The following is a 15,013-nucleotide window of genomic DNA, read 5'->3' on the forward strand; positions in this document are numbered from 1 at the left end:
TACAGCTAACCATCAGGTTTTCTTGAAGATACTTGATATTTAAAAAAAGGTTGTTTATTGCAGTTCTGAAGGTATTTCTTAAAGAAACTATTTCGTCAGCTGCACAATAAAACAGATTTATACCCTGTTTCCTTAGTTGTGAAAGATTATAATGAGTATAAGTGTTGTATCTCTCGTTTTAGACGATGCAAGAAAAATACAAACGTGTTATTACATCAACTTCATCAACATATCAACATACATGATGATGATGATGATGATGATGATCAACTTTTTCATTTTGTTGATGCAAACTGAGCACTTTGGACTACCATCTTTGCTTGAATTAACAGTCACAGTTTAGGAGACCGGTTAAAAACATGTTTTTATTGTGCAGCTAATGGAATTTTAGTTTTCATCCAAAGAGTCTTTGAGAACCAAAGTATGTGGACGCTCCAGGACTAATCACCGGTCAGTCAACACTGGTACCTGACTAGTTGCAAAATCTTGTGGAAAGTTTTCGCAGAAGAGTGGATGATGATGTTGTAGCAGCAGCAGCTTAATGGTTGAATAAATGGTTTGAAAATGTTCAACAGTCACACATGCAGGGTTCAAAATGAACTTTTTTGTCCACCAGCTAAATGGCTAGTGAGTTAACGTTCAAATTTTACCAGCGTTGGCTGGTAGATGGTGCTAATTTTGAACCCTGCACACATGATTGTGATGTTTGTCTGCTCACTTACTTTTGGCTAGTTAATGTAGCTCTGTGACTCAAATGTGAGAGGACTAGCTACTACTAATGTATCCATGAACTGAAACAAAAACCAGGAGGCATGGGTGCCCGGATAGCTCAGTTGGTAGAGCAGGCACCCACGTGTAGAGGTTTACTTCTCAACGCACAGGGCCAGTGTTCAACTCCGACCTGCAGCCCTCCACTGCATGTCATTTCTCTCCCCCTTCATTTCTTCAGGTGTCCTGTCAATGAAGGCCTAAAAACAACAACCTAGAGGCGGCATTTAACAGCTCACGTTGTTCCTCTTTTCTATTGTATCCTTAAATCAGCCTTGAAAGGTTCAAACAATGAACCACTGTTATGTCGACTTGACATCATCCTTGAACATGTTACCATTGAACAACAGTTTTCAGCGAGAGTCCAGGCTTGCCTCAGGCGGCATAATTATGTGCCTGCCTTTGCTAGAAATGAACTTGAATGCAGCCAAGAGACTTGACTCCAGTCTCATGATCATTGCCCAACACTTTCATTTGTTTATCGAGTAACCATGGAAATGTTGTGCCAGGCTATGGAAAAAAAAGAAGCCCATGAGCAACGCTAAAGGCTTTACTTACACAGACTCAGATACAAATACTACGGAGGGTTTGGAGGGGGCTGCTGCTGGAATTTTTTGTTCAGCTGCTCTTGCTTTAACTTCTTATGTATTTTTTTTCCACGAGCAGCTTTAACTGGCTGGTTCCTGCAGTACAGATGAATGAAACCAGTCACCAAGTATCTACTGTGAATCGTTACACAATTAGATTTGCTATGACTCAATATCACAAGTAAAAAAGAACTAAAAATCTACTGTGAATATCTGCCATTAATAAGAGTCACATGCTGTTAATCACTTTATCCATCTTGGTAAAACAAATTATAAAAAACAACAACAAATGCACACTGGATTATATTAAATTTTAATGTGCACAGCGTGATAATGTACATTAAAAGCAAGGAAGGAAAAACATATTTTCTTATAAAAATATCACCTTTGGAGCTTAAAAACACTCAATTCAAGGAACAGGTGCTATGATATTACCATCTCTGTGAGAAGACAGCAGGTAGACTGAAGGTGACGGAGTCAAAGCGAGCTTAGTGTCTCAATAAAACATAACCCCACCCACCCCATTGGATAAACCCCACCCAACCGTCCCTCTCTTTACCCATCTCTGGGTTGGGAGGCATCAGTTTGATGCTTTTCAGCATCGTGTCCACAGTCAAGAAGCAGGGCAGCAGAACCAACAAGTAGGGGGAATTAAAAAGAACAACAACAAGAACAATTAGGAAGACAAAAAAGGGGGATGGAGCAAACTTATGACCAAATAACACATTAAAATGCATTCAAAATCACACGTTCCATCTCACATTATCTTAATTCCAATGCATTAACCTGTGTAAGTACCACAGCGCGTAAAAAATAAAACTCCACACAAGCTTGTAACTGCACATCTTAAGTGCAGTGTGTGCAACAGTAACTGCTAGTACTCTACTACCTTTGCAAATAAAGACAGGCGATCTTCATTAGTGCTATTCACTAACAATAATTTCCCATAGATTAGTGCACTGGAATGAGGCCATAGCTTGTAAAGTCTCATTTTCTGCATCAACACTTATACAGTACATACAGGGTATTAAAACAATGATAATGAAGGTAAACCCTCAAAGTTCTTCATATTCATACTGTAGAAACAAAAAACATTCACTATGGAACTATGGTGATGTGCATTTAAAAGCATTTAGCTTCACTGAAAGATGAAAGGCTAAATTGGTCAGAAAGAATAGTTTTTGCTAAATTCAAATGCTAACATTCTCTGTCACACTGGAATTTTGTTTTTGTTTGAGGTTGGAGGAGAAGTAAGAAGCTGAGGCACAGAGCGAGTGAGCTGAGCTGCAGATCTTTTCTGCATTGTAAGGCTGTGTGGCGGGGCGGTGGCGGACGGCGAGTTGCTGGCTAAGGCGACGCAGGTGCATGCAGGAACGAGGGCAGGTTCAGTGTGTCAGACTGCTGGGAGGCCGGGCGCAGGGAGGGAGGGGGTGGGTGTGTGGTTATGGAGGTCATGGGGGGCAGAGGGAGGGGTGTTGCTGTGCTGTTTGGCTTGTGGGGTTGTTTTGTTTTTGCTGAGTTTGGCATCGCTCATTTTCTCTCTGCTTTGACCTTCCTGACCCCGACACCAACCCATCCTGCCCTGCACAATGGCTCCATAAAACAAACACGATAATCGCGAGAGAAGATGGTGATACACCCTGACATCCCCTCTTCACATGAATCAATCGAAGTGATAAGCAATCCACTGAAACGGTAAGAATGGAAGAATTTACATCATGTGGCAAAACTAACAGAAAACAGATACGGAGCTTGGTTGCTTTCTTGACAAAGTTAATAGTGAGGAATATTAAAAAAAAAAACTAAAACACAAACATAACAACAAACAAAAACCCCGGAGATCGACCCTTTGATTTCCTGTGCCCACCCGTTTGGTAACACCAACACTGGAGAGAAAAAACAGCTGGTGGAAAAAAGGCGGGGTCAGATGCCATGTGACCACGCCCCTTCCCTTCCATACAACCCCGCCCAGCTCTGGAAAAGTCTCACCTCTCGTTTTCCAGAGGTCTGTTTTTCTTCTTCTTCTTTACTGCTCTGACTTTTCCCTCCATCTGTGTTGCTCTAGCCCTCCCATCTTCCCTCCCCTCTTTCCGTTAATCCTCCTCCTCGTCTTTGTGGATGCTACACCTCCTTGGTTGTGCGGATTCGGATGCTGCTGAAGCATTTGCCCATGGCCTCGAACAGCGGGTCGCAGAAGGTGTGCACGCAGATGGAGTAGACGCGGCTGACGCAGTGGATCTCGATCAGGTAGCTCTTGACGCACGGCACCACGGCCCAGATGTGAATGAAGGACAGGATGGCGAAGAAGATACCCCAGATCAGCGCCAAGGGGATTCCGACCAGCGCCGTCAGCAGCCGGTAGCACCAGTACTTGGTGACAGTGAAGGTGGTGAAGCTAGCTTTCCACACGCCGTCAAAGCTGTAGGTCCCTGCAGGCTCGGCGATCACGTCCTCAAAGTCTACCTAAAAAAGGAAGAAGTGGAAGAGTAAGACACTGTTGGCAAAAACACTTCTGGCATCTAAAATCATTGTTATCTACATAACAACGACTGGCCAGATTTTCATGAAGCTTGGTGGAAGGGTGTAGCATGGACAAGGAAGAAGCCATTGAATTTTAGAGCGGATCCCAATCACGGGGCAGATACACACATTCTTTTTCACTTTTGTTGACATTGCGAGATAGGGCATGGCCTTGGCGGAGATCGAAGCTCTCCGCGTGCACTTCTAGTTTCTTGTCAAGTTGGATCCCTTTGGCTGTTACGTTGGCAGCAACTACTCTTCCTGTGATCCATATTAAAAGATATAGTTTCATTATCAAATGCCTCCACTAGGCCTGCAACTAACGATTCATTTCATTATCAATTAATCTGCTGATTATGTTCTCGATTAAACGTTATGAAATGTGTCAGAAAATAGTGAAAAGTGTTTATCCCAATTTCTCAAAGACCAAGAGGATGTTTTGAAATGTCTTGTTTTGGCAGCAGGAATCTCATCAATGGTTATCTTAACACCTTGGTAAATAAAACTGAAACTGCCATAGGTTTATAACACTAGAGGTACGTACCACATATGTTTTCAGTATTGTAAAGTGAAAAGAAAATACAAGTAACCATCACACACTAACGTGTACTGTCCTGTATACAGAGACCTTCACTCACAGTAGACTCATCGCTATGATTTGGCAAATACCTTCATCCACCGCCAACAGTATTTCACAAGAGCCCTAATATGGTGCAAATTAAACTATCACATATACTTTATAATCCTTCATTATTTCCTCATAAATCAGCTGCTTCACTCCCTGTGTCTATGTCAGTTTGTTGAGATGGAGGGTAGGATTCCTGGCAGGATTCACATCTCTCCTCGTGGTGACTGGCACACCACTCACCAACACACTGCCCCACCCAAAATACTGATTTCTACACACTATCTCTGGCATCTGCTTTGCTTTCTGCAAAGGATTTTTGTCTCCATCTTGATCATCATCGCATAGATAGATAGATAGATAGTTAGATAGATAGATAGATAGATAGATAGATAGATAGATAGATATGTAGATAGATAGATAGTTAGATAGATAGATAGTTAGATAGATAGATAGATAGATAGATAGATATGTAGATAGATAGATGGATAGATAGATATGTAGATAGATAGATAAATAGATAGATAGATAGATTGATAGATGACCGTAATGACTAAAACAAATATCATTCTGAGGCTAAATTTGAACAAAGTAAGCAGTTACATTTTCTTTTTAAAGTAATTATGTTTTGGGGGGCCATTTTTCAGCTTTTATTTTGATAGGACAGCTGAAGACATGAAAGGGGGAGAGAGCAAAGGGGGTATGCCATGCAGCAAAGGGTCGCAGGTCGGAGTCAAACCCGGGCCCACTGCATTGAGGAGTAAACCTCTATGGGTGCGTGCTCTACCAACTGAGCTATCCGGGCGCCCGAGAAGTTACATTTTCAGCTATTCTTATGTTAAATGATGGCCACAGATGGACCAGATGCAGCCAATAAACAGTGTCAGGACTTTGTCTGCTTGGCGGTTTAAAGACACCATGTCACTGTTTGATATCCAAATAATTATCAGGCTAAATTGAGAAGCTGCCGTCGTAAACATTCAGCGTGTGGTTTGTCTTTGTTAGGATAAATTCTGTAGTGCACAGGATGTGGTGGGTTTCACATTTCTGTTTTTTGTGTGGAATACACAGATGGATAACTGCACAGTTAGTGTGACCAGTGATGGTCAAACGACAGACACAATGCAACCTCACAGAAACTCAAAGTTCCTCTGCAGAAAATCCAAAGACGAAGACATGGCCTTGATTCTCAAACACTGATCTGTTGGGCCCCTCGTCTACCTCCCATTAAGATGAACAAAAACATAGTGCTCTCAGGCCTTTAAATGTAACAATTTCTGCAAGTGTCCGTGACCCCACCAGTGCAACTATTTAAGGAACGGACGGAAAAGTGGCAACTCGCACACTGTAAACACAATACAGACTCTCCCTCTCTCTCTCATCCTCTCCACGTCAATGTCAATATTTATTTTACAGTTACCTGGAAACTGTGTCTCGTCTAACAGACTAGAGTTGGGCTACTGAGGGCTAATGGCTGTAATATCAATAAGTCACACAGATATTATACAGTGTCAAACTGACAGTGAAATGGAAAAGTGTTTCATTCCCAAGTGAGGTACTATCAACATCATTCAAACAGAATGATACTTACACAAGCTGACTGTTAAAAGCACATTATGGTTTACTTTTACTATTTTAAAAATGGAATCAAATTCTAGTTAGACATTCTGGGAAGTGCGCTTATTTGCTTTATTGTCCAAAATTAGAAGAGAAGACCGATACCACTCTCATATCTGTCTGCTAATATAAAATGTTAAGCAGGCTCCAGCAGCCAGTTAGCTTAGCTTAACAACCGTAAGCAAGGAGATACAGCCATAGACTGTATATAAAATGGACCAACAGATTCCGTTGCTCTGGCTGGAGACCAGTGAAGGATATTAGAAGCACTTTTCCGGTGAGGGCTGAGCGTTACTGCGCAGCCTCCAACTGAGAGAGACGACGTAAATGTGACGTGAGCAACCTTTCTGAAAGTTGGAAGTCTTCTGGTAGCTGTGCCAAGAGAAATCTCAATCATTCTGTATCTTGCAGAGACGGAGAGCGTAGGTATATGTTAGGAGATAACATGGACACAGGCTAATTATTGCTAACTAAAATGCTAGTTAACATTAGTAATTAAACAGCGAATGTAAGTCGTAACTGCCTGTGAGCTTCTCCTGTACTATACGGTAAGTCTCGGTTATGACACAATCGTTAGCCTATTTTTACAAAAATCATCATAACGTGAGGTACAAGGTAATGGAGCCTTTTATACATTGTTGTGTTTCTTTAGAAATAAACAATGGACAAATAGAGTCTTGAAACGCTTCAGATGTAAAGTTATTCTCTGTCAAAGTGACGTCAAAATGAATGGCAGTCAATGGAATGCTAACGGGAGGTGATGGCTTGGTAGCATCAAAATGGCGCCGTAGGCTTACCCCCTTGGATACAGCTAGCTTGGTTCAGTCCAAAGGTAACCAGCACCTCTGAAGCTCACTAATTAACTTACTCATTGTAATGGTTAAAGCGGGCAAACCAGAGTGTAGAAACACCAAGTTGTGCGTACAACTTGTACGTCAAAGGGGTTATGCGAATCAAAGCTACTACGTACTACTACTACGGCACATTTCCAGCCATAAAACCACACTTTAGATTAAACAAATTAATAAGTGATCTTTAGAGGCGCTGGTAGACCAATTCTTCTTGCTTCCTGTTTCCACTGTTTCCAGGGGCACGTTCAACCTCGAAACAGTGTGCACCGTGTTGCTACGGTTTCCTGGTTTAACGGCATGTTTCCTCGGAACTGTGTGAAACGGTGTGCAACGTTGTGCAACGGGCTTTCAGATACGTTTTCTCTCGTTTGGTGGGTGCGTCTCTCGTTTATTGGTTGTGTCACAGGTGATACCCAATCAGCAGAGACGTGTCTGTAAACTTGTGGTAATAAAAAGGCAGAGCGCTTGCGCACACAAAAGGGTGTTCAACACACCCCCGTTTCTGTTCCAGCTTAAGGGGACAGTTCCCAAAACAAAATGCACATATTTTCTCCTACCTTGTAGTGCTAATTATCAATTTAGATTGTTTTGATGTGAGTTGCCCAGTGTTGTAGATATTGACCATAGATATGTCTGTCTTTTCTCAAATATATAGAATACATATAGAACTGTCTGACTGTCCCTTTAATATCTGATGGATATGAGAGCAACATCGATCTTCTGACCTAACTTGGCAAAATAACTGCATTTCCCCAAAAACAAACAATTCCTTTAACTACGTGAAAAGAATCTGCCAGGGCAGTAAGAACATAGAGAGAAGTCCAATTATTTTACTCAGCAGCAGCATAAAACGTTTCTCACAGCAGAGCTCACGAAAGCCTTATAATATAAATCTGACTGCAGCCACAAAACCAGCGCGCCGTCCATTTAATTTTTCCACAGCTACAAATTTTAAAGTGGACCCACTCTACTCCAGTTTCCAGAACTTTGATTGAGACTAAATGAGGGCCTTCTGCAGAGAGGCACAAACACAACCACAGCAGGATGGTGGAGAGGTTTGACTTCATAAAGTCAAGCTGTTTGGTGCATTTTTCTTTCCATGCTTTTAGTTTTCTAAATACTGTTCTCTTTGTAACATCATGAGGAAAATTATCATCATTACCTTAAGTTTGGCACTTTAATGTCTATAAACAAATCCCCTTTAGGTTCAACAGTTTCAGAATTGGTTAGATGTGAGGTTTTTTTGCTACGTAAAGGACCAGTGTGTAGGATTTAGGGGGATCTATTGGCAGAAATAGAATATGGTTGGGTTAAAATAATTGATTCTCCAATTAAAATAGATCTTCGTGTGATCTTATATCGATTAATAAAATCTCGAACTCGATCTTTCAATATGTGCCATTTTCCATCATGTACTGTATGTAGTAGGGCATTCCGTGACGGGCCAGGAGGGCCAGGAGTTGCAATTCCACTGTTTGGCCACTATGTTCAATTGACTTTAAATTAAGGAGTTGCTTCTTGCTTGTACAAATTACGACATGAGTTCTCTTAGAGTTTCTTTTATATCCAAGCAAGATTGGTATAATAACTTCAATTTCCCTAACATAATTGATATTGAGTCAAATTGAACATGTAATAGAATCGGGACCTTGTGAATCGGATTCGAACCGATTTGGAAACTCATTGGCGATACCCAGCCCTAGAATAGAATAATAACTATGTTTTCATTTGTCACACAAAACTAAGAATTTTTTTTTGTTAGCTTAAAGTGAGCCCTTCATATCAACAGTACAAAAGGAGCGGTCCTCTTCCACGGAGGGTAAATGCTGGAATGTCCTGTGGTTACTGAATGTAACTGGCATACCGTGCAAGCAACAACACTTAAGCAGCTAGCAGCTAGGTAGCTGTGAAGGGTTAAGGTTAAGGTTAGGGTTACATCTCGTTGCTTATAAGGTGAGTCACGTCTTCATGTATGATGAATTTTAAGTATTGCTGCATTTAACCTAATATTTATTCACTATAATGTCGCGTTATATGTATATGTTTTCATAGTGTGTTGACGCTTGAGCAGTATGCTCAGTAACTACATTGCAGCATATACCTCCACGGAGCCCGCCATGTTTCTACAGTAGCCCAGAACGGACAAACCAATCACTGGCTCTAAAGAGGGCTTGTTGCGTTTTATTTTGTTGTATTCAAATATGAGGTTTGGATTTTGTCTACAATGTGACTAATATCATCGAGAAATGTCCATTTACTCTAATGGTATATGAAGAGTTTTGTCCAAAGGAAACTGGAATCCACTACTTTTTGATCAAAGTAAGGATGTTTTTGAAGATCCCAAAAGTCCACAGTTTCCTGGAGTCCTCAACATTTAGCAGTTATTGAATGAAGAAATGCAATAATGTAAACATCTACAGTATAAACAGCATTAAAAACACCAAAACGTTGTCTACTTTTACTGCAGCAGTCCAGTTATGCTGGGTCAAAGCATGGGCCTCTGTGGTCCAATCAGAGTTTGATATGACAGAGTCTCAGGGTCAGCATGTGACCAGTTGGCAAGGCGACTGTATTATTGAGTAAATAAGGCGATGTGCTATTTCCAGAGCTCTATCTTCAGGCTGTCAACTATGCTTGAATAGACAGTGGGTCGCTGGAGGAGAAGGTCAGACTGTAGCACATTAATGGACTCTTTTGTTGGTTTGAGGGCTTTAGTAGTCAGAGGAAATGTTTGATTTGCTTCAGGAGAGAGATTAGGATGATTGGCAGCGGAGAGACACAGTATGCGACCAACGGACAGACAGACAGCCGGCTCATTTCACCAATGACTTGCATTTTAAATTGTTTCATTACAGTGTACTTTTGATTCAGAAAGCATCTACCAAAAATTAGAAAGTGAACACAAGTTTATGTATCTCATATTAAAGCTCTGACAATAAAAGGTTTTTTCTGCGTTTTGCAAATTCTTCCGCAATAACAAAACCACTTTTTTTTAATCCCTCCATAAAAATGTATCCCAATCCAAACTTTTAGCAATAACCACTTGCAAAAATACCTAATCGATTTCAATCAATCTGTGAAAAACATTTTTTGGAAGTTTATTTGTGCGACGCAACCCCTCTTTTGCGTATATTTTTGTGATGTATTCATAATTCTGTTAGATTTGCATGACATTTGGCTGGAAACAAATCCCCCTGCACTGGGTCTGAAAAGAGTTTCATAAGCATGAAGTGTCTCAACCCACAGAGGAGTGTGTAGTCGCGTAGTTGTGACAAAAGCCCAGACATCGTTAAAACTGGAGGTAACAGATTATCACACAATGATGACTATAAACTTATAATTAGATAAACATCCCAGAATGAGGTGGTCAAGTAAAAATATGATCAAGAGTCAACCAATCATGGACTTTGCAGTCCCAGAGGGAGTGGTGTTACACTTTTCAAATTGACCATCAGGACTTTGGATCAAACTTCTCACAATGCCCTCTAAAATAATGTCTCCAGTGGGGACATTTTCACTCCACTGACCCCTCCTCTCTGCTATATAAAGACCCACAAATTCTCGAGGGGAAAAAGGCTCTCTTCGAAAAGGCAAACTCCACATGCATGTTAGTAATGGAACTTGTTTGATGTGGCCAGGTGATTGAGGCCAGCTGCAGCAGCTACAGGAGGCTGGCTTATATTCCTTTTTTTACAAGAATGCAGTGTGTGTGTGCGTGCGCACACCACATACAGCACGTCTGCATGCACAGTACACACATTTACGTGTGAGTGCTGTGTGTGGTTAGGGATGGGGGTGGGGGACGGGGGTTCACGGCGGATTGCAGAATGAGGGTTGCTGGAAGGGATTCCCTGCTTGTGCTTTTCATTGGGGCACACCGAACACACGCTTCCACTTGGCAGGACTGTTTCATTGACCTCAAAGCACCTCAGTGAAGCTGTGTACAGCACACTGTAAGACCTACAGGCTGATCAGAGTTTCATTCTGAAATCCAGACGGAGGCAGTGAGCACCTTTGGGTTCCTCGCGGTAGCAAGTTATTTCTCTACATGTGTCAGAGGTTTTTTCGAAATAATGTTTGAGTTTGTTAAGTCTGTATGAAGGAAATTCCGTTTTTCGAAATAGTTCAGAGCAATGGTGGATGAAGTATTAAGAGTCTTACTTAAGTAAAAGTAACAATAGCGCAATGTAAAAATACTCTGTTAAAAGTAAAAGTCCTGCATTCAAAATTGTAGTTGGCCAAGGTGCAGTTTAACATTCTGTTGGGTGGTTTAACTTTGAGTATAAGAATGTGTTGTATTTCACGTGCTCATTATACTTAAAAAAAAAAGTAATCTGTAGCTAGTTACTGAAGCTGTAAATCCTTGGACTGAAGATGTATAACATAACATCAGAATACTTAAATAAACTAAAGGTACATCAGAACTGTAAGTTCAGTACTTGAGTAAATGGACTTACTTGAAGTCTCAGGCTCTCAACAGTTCCCTACAGCAGTTTTAATTTTTACAGTGTATGCACACATGTGATTTCAGATAATTTTACCAGCGGTCTGTTGAGTTGATTAGAGAGGGGCGGGATAAATCATAGAGCTGCATTCTATTCTGAGACTGGAAGGAGAGTCTGACTCACTGTCACAATGGAGGAGAATTGGGAGGGAGAGAAAGCAGAGACTGGTGGAAGAAGTGGAGACAGACGCAGGGAAACAGGCAAAGTCGCTTGAAGCTGTTCATGTGGCAGAACTGGAAGAAGGATATACTGTATAGCTGCTGATCATAAGCAAGACTGTGTAGCACTGTATCTCCTTTGTTCATACTCCAATGCACTAAATGTGTCTTCTTTCCCCTTGCAAATGGGAATTCATCCCATATGAAACACATTTCCATACATTTCACATATTTGTCACATGAGGAAAATGTACTTGTTGGCACATGTGGTTTTCAGACAAAAAAAAAATCACATTCACATGTGAAATGAAAGACATCTCATGTGAATCAGCATTTCACATGTGGGGAAGTCACATTTAGACACATGTCATCATTTCACACAATGAATCTCACATGTGCTTTTCTACTCACTCTGAATATTTCAGCGTCATCAGTAGCTAGATCAAATGACATTTCAATGACAGTCCCCCAACAGTAAAGGGTTATCTACTAAGGATCATCTTTCCAAATAACTTAGTCAATAATGTCAGACTGTGCTAATCATTTGGAAGCTAGCAGCAGCCAATAAAGATCAACACATGGACATTTGCTCATCTGAACTACAGGCATGTATGGAAGAAGGGAGAGAGGGAGGAGAGGAGTAGAATGGGAGGAAAAAAGGGAGGAGAGATGGGAGTGGTGAGGGATATCCCATCAGACTACTACTCGGCTACTTGGGTGTTTCCCTGTTTTAACAAGGCAGAGTTCAGGCATTTCAAAGAGCTGACCCCTCATGTTCCATGCAGCGAGCTGTTTGACCCCACTCTTATGAAAAAGACTGCCCCAGCTGGAGAGAAGGGGCGGCCGGGCACATACAGCTGCTGCTCCCCGCCACCATGCAGACGCGTCAGGTGGCTTCCAGCGCACCACTCCTCTGCTCCTGACAACCTCTCTCCCTCTGCTAACTCCTTTAAACAAAATAAACACTCCGTATTTATGCGAGCAGGCTGCTCTCTCTTATGGAAAGAATTCTACTTTCCCAACAGCAAGCCGTGTGCAACAAGGACTGTGGGAAATGTGTGTTCCAACAACAGGAAATTGGCAATGTTTCCTTTGTTGGAGCGAGGATGTTCAAGTTAGGAAGTCTGCTGCTTGTGCAGACGCGCAGATATTTACACGCGCATAGCTTGCTATTGTATCGCCTCAATGGGCTGTAATACCTTTCCAAAGCCTTTTTTCCTAATAGGGGAAAGTCACTGAGGGGGAACACTGCAGGATCCACAGCGCCCAATACAGTGCGCAAAAGAACTGCCGTGCGCCTCTGACGCGCACACCCGCATATAACGCCAGTTTGACAGCTCCTACATTTCGGCTCAGTTTACAGTGATTGTCAGGCGGTTCCATTGAGCAGAAGTTAGGTGCAAACTCTGCAACAGGTATTCTGGTGACGTTATGGTTTCAGTTGCCACGATAATAGAGAAAAGTACACAGCAGCTGCACGTTTAACCCCAAATACAAAGCTCAGAAGTTAACAGCCCTCCAGTTTTGACTCACCTTGACAACATCGTCGTTTATGCGCTTCGGGTCCCGGTTGACCAGGTCGATCTCTTTGGTGTGGACATCCTCCATCGTCTTCTCGTTCAGACTGTCGTTGTCCATGTCTTTGTTGTTAGGTTTGTATATGTTCCCTTGTTTTCGGATGAACGGAGAATGCAGAAACTCCTGTCAGGATCCGGAGGAGGCAGAAAAAGAAGAGAGTGAACAGGAGGAGGGATAGTGTGGAGTGCGCTGAGAGGGAGAGAGACTGGAGCTGTGAGTAACCAGCCTGCCCCACAAACAGGGATGGGTTTAAATGAATAGAAAGTGAAGCACCACACCCCTCGATCCAGCCACAAGGTGTCCTCGCCACCCGGAGAGAAATCTAATATCCTGAACTGACATACAGTTGATTCAACATGTACATGGGAGCATAGCAAACTTTTTAAAGAAATGCGTAAAAGCGCATATTCCAAATATTAAATAATTCTCTCTTGATTAGGGTTTTTTGAAATTATTTTGAAAATGTTATTCAACAAATAGGGAATATCAATTATCTTACTTGTGAAAATATGGACAGATTTGAGGAAAATGTTTGAAAACAGGTTGGGTTTCCGTGTCCATTGCCTCAAAAACGGAGTGCGTAAAGACGTCATTGGTGCCCACAGTACTACTCTGTCCTTCGTGAATCTTTGAAGCACATTCTCATTTATACCCACAACCGTATTGCTTCATTATTTAGTGTTTAAGCATGTTCCTGATTTAGAACAAGGTGTTACTCTCCTTGGTGCTTTTACGCACGAACATCTAAACATTCATGGTTGATGCGTAAAAACAACCATCGGTTGTTCTGAGGGTTAATAAAGGTTTTAGCAGGTACAAATCTCACACACACGTGCTAATGTACACTCAATGATTCTTCACATTCCCCCAGCGTGTGTGGGAGAAGCGTTCATGACTAGGTGCCAAAAAAAGAAGATAAGACTGAGACGTGCTCTGAAGTATAAAAAACAAACACACATCCAAATTTTTCTTTATAAATGCAAATTATGAGCGAGAATAATCAGCTCCTCGATGCAGAAAAATCCATGTCAGCTAAAAACTTTCAACAAAAAATGTGCCAGCTGCATGAGAACCATACTGTACCTCTTCTTTTTCGCCGTCCTTCAGTCCTCCTGTCATGCTTCCCTCAACTTCGCACAGATTAGCGCGGTGAAACAGACAAGAAGACAATATAGGAAGCCGAGTGGGAGGCGTAAAGGCAAACTGAGAGGAATGGGGCTCTTCTCAGGGACCTGTATAGTCATGTAATTCCTGCCCTTTTCGCTGAACGTGACTAGAATTGAATGCCAGAGCTATGAGGGGAAACCTCCGGCGTTTCTTCGGATCCCGCAGAGCGCGTCCTCGGAGCCCGGGGAGTCACCTGTGAGCAGAGACAGAAGAGCCACCCTGCAATCTGCCAGACTGGAGGAGAGACTGACGTGATCTCAAACTAAAGTGGTGTTGTGACTGGCGTGGAATTACTTTATTTGAGGATCAAGGAAGAGTATACTAACCTTTTTGTTCAGTGAAATGTGGGCGTTAATTGGCTATGGCAAGGTGTGGATATTTGCCATACCTTAGTTTGTTTATACAGGAATGGATGGAAGAGAGCAAGAAATATATACTTTAAATCAAAAATAGAAAAGTTAAAACATTTATTTATCTATTTCACCAACTATAAAACCTAATCTTTCATCACTTGCTTCATCCCTCAAAATGAGTTTATACTAATTATTTACAGCTTTGATGAACCCAAATTTGGTGAACTGACAATCCAGCTGTTGTTCTCAGCTTTACAAAGTTGGGAACCATGCTGGTCACTCGG

At 41.8% G+C, this 15,013-nt stretch overlaps 1 protein-coding gene across 1 annotated transcript; it reads right to left on the reverse strand.

Annotated features, from left to right (window-relative positions):
- Window positions 1–1,651: 1,651 nt before the first annotated feature.
- On the reverse strand, window positions 1,652–14,649 carry cav1 (caveolin 1). The gene is made up of 3 exons (XM_078256502.1): window positions 14,293–14,649; window positions 13,165–13,332; window positions 1,652–3,818 (listed from the first exon to the last, which is right to left on the reverse strand). The coding sequence occupies exons 1-3, from the start codon at window positions 14,326–14,328 to the stop codon at window positions 3,477–3,479; spliced, it is 546 nt and encodes a 181-aa protein (XP_078112628.1). The 5' UTR covers window positions 14,329–14,649; the 3' UTR covers window positions 1,652–3,476.
- Between the last annotated feature and the right edge of the window lie 364 nt (window positions 14,650–15,013).

This window comes from Sander vitreus, chromosome 8 (assembly GCF_031162955.1).
Source record: "Sander vitreus isolate 19-12246 chromosome 8, sanVit1, whole genome shotgun sequence".
NCBI lineage: Eukaryota > Metazoa > Chordata > Actinopteri > Perciformes > Percidae > Sander > Sander vitreus.